The sequence below is a fragment of the Phytophthora parasitica genome (genome assembly GCF_000247585.1).
Source record: "Phytophthora parasitica INRA-310 unplaced genomic scaffold supercont2.88, whole genome shotgun sequence".
Taxonomy (NCBI): Eukaryota; Oomycota; class Peronosporomycetes; order Peronosporales; family Peronosporaceae; genus Phytophthora; species Phytophthora nicotianae.
Window position 1 is genome coordinate 210,094 of NW_008649074.1, and position 2,149 is coordinate 212,242.

Below are 2,149 nucleotides of genomic sequence, written 5' to 3' on the forward strand. Positions count from 1 at the left end.
TGGAAATGACCCCGAGAGAATACAAATCTTGCGACAAAGAGTTTGTGCTGCTGGAGCTGTACCCTATGTGCACGTACATTGACTATCCTGGGAAACAACACATTTTTTGTATGTCACCTGGGATGCTGCAGAAGCGAAGGCTAAATAATCACTTTGAAGAACAGCGGATCATGGATAAACTACTACTCTTGACAACTTACTGCCACAATTGCAACGTACACTGGAAACACTGGTAATGTCGGTATGTTCACAGTCACGCGCCTCAAAGTCAACTTCCTCAAGACCAGTTCGTTCCATTTAGAAGCAGATACGAGGTCGATCCCGGATTACAGAGGCATCACTCTGACCACTATCATTCACTTCATATCGTTATGGGCTATACTTTATACAATCTGGAGAACGTCAGAGCCCAGACCGAGATTAACACTGAGAAGAAAACCGGGAATATTCTGGCTGTAAATTCTACATCTCGTTTATCAAGCAAATACCGACAAGGCAATTCCTCTACACTCTTTCCGGGTTGTGCGCCAAGTTTGGCGCTCTAGCTGCTTTCCCTGGTCTATGGACTGCAACGATAACAAGGGATTTCGATGATGTGCTACTGAAACTTGCAAACACTACTGGAAATACTTTGCAGGAAAAGTATCAAGATGTCGATGCTGTCGTCCGAGAGCTTAACAAAGTGGCAGCATTGACAAATGCACTCAACATAGTCGGAGCTATCGCAATATTCCAGCTCGGACTATTTACTATTCGCCAATTGAGCTTCCACCCGCAGCTTAACGTGCTGGCTCGCACTGTTGTGAATTCCCTTCGACAATTCCGCGACTTTGTTTTTGTTTTTCTTATCATTTTCATCACATTCACGTCCATGGGAAATGTCCTGTTTGGTGGCCAAGTTCATGAGTTCTCGACTGCTGCGTTGTCCAGAGAGGCCTGCATGGACATGCTATTCGGAACTTTTAATTTCAATACCATCGTCACTATTCGAGGTTCTAGTTTGTTTTATTGGGGCTACATGACCATTGTGAGTCTCATTCTTCTCAACATGATGTTGGCTATTGTGATGGAGACCTACAAAGCCATGAGCAAGGACGGGTATCAGGGAGAGATTAACGTGTTGCTAGCCACTAGAATCTCCTATATCTACCGCTACCCGTGGCAGTTCTTGATCAAGCATTTAAAAGCGTTTTCCAAGTACGTGGTTCGACAAATGGGATGCGGAAAAGACGGTCACTCGATGGAAATGGAAAGCAGCAAATTGAGCCACTCCGATGTGATTGTGAACGGCAAATTCCGACCGCCAGTGTTGCTGATGGTATTGAAGAAAAAGCTGAAAGATGATGGAGCATACTTCGACGACGATGCTGACCCCGACGCTTTTGCGCGGCTTCTTTCCCTACTGTGCAGTCTCCGACAAGGAAATGATTGATACGTTTGAGTTTCTCCGCCAGGGTTTGCTTCTCAACGAAGCCGTGACGAAGCAAAGTCCCACTAAGAAGTTCGAGTCAGAGAAGGCGAAGACTTCGCGAGTGGCAGAGCTTCAACAGAACCTTGCAGTGTTGTTGGAACAGATAATCAATGACTGCCAGTGGGATGCAATAACTTGCTTGCTCTGACAGTTGAGCACCACTGCGCTTCTAAAACCAACACAATGGACTAAATTTAAGTTCTAGTCCACCTTAATTTGTTTTCTCCATGCCACAAAGTATTTTCTGTTTCTTGAACTCGCTCGAGTAAGTAGTAGCGATGTGAGTCTCAATTCAAACAGAGTATTAATCAAGTTGAAAGTGTTAATAACTAGCTTGATGTCGCAACAGTGGAGGGTTTAATAAAAGCTGCAAAGCTATCTTTAAGTTCGAAATCAAGTATTTTCGGCGACAGGATGCATCTTGTGGACGAGTTTGGCACTTCATGGTGTGGCATGGTGCCATGGTGTCATCGAAGCGGATCCACGTTCGGATATGGCATGGATTTCTCCCTTTGCATCATTTATTATCCCAAGACGAAGCGGAAATAGAGGTGCGTTGATTATTATCAACCCTCGACCTTCGAGAGTTCTAACGTTTATGGTTGTGATCTCAGAAATGTGTTAGTAAATTCTACTTTGATTCTTTCAGGTTTGCGGATCTTCGGATGCAGGTGCGAA

The 2,149-nt window shown here is 44.6% G+C and overlaps 1 protein-coding gene across 1 annotated transcript; it reads left to right on the forward strand.

Annotated features, from left to right (window-relative positions):
• Positions 1 to 235: 235 nt before the first annotated feature.
• On the forward strand, positions 236 to 1,432 carry PPTG_18516 (hypothetical protein; the record flags this gene model as incomplete). The annotated part of the gene is made up of 2 exons (XM_008916760.1): positions 236 to 241; positions 638 to 1,432. The coding sequence occupies 2 exons, from the start codon at positions 236 to 238 to the stop codon at positions 1,430 to 1,432; spliced, it is 801 nt and encodes a 266-aa protein (XP_008915008.1).
• Positions 1,433 to 2,149: the final 717 nt, after the last annotated feature.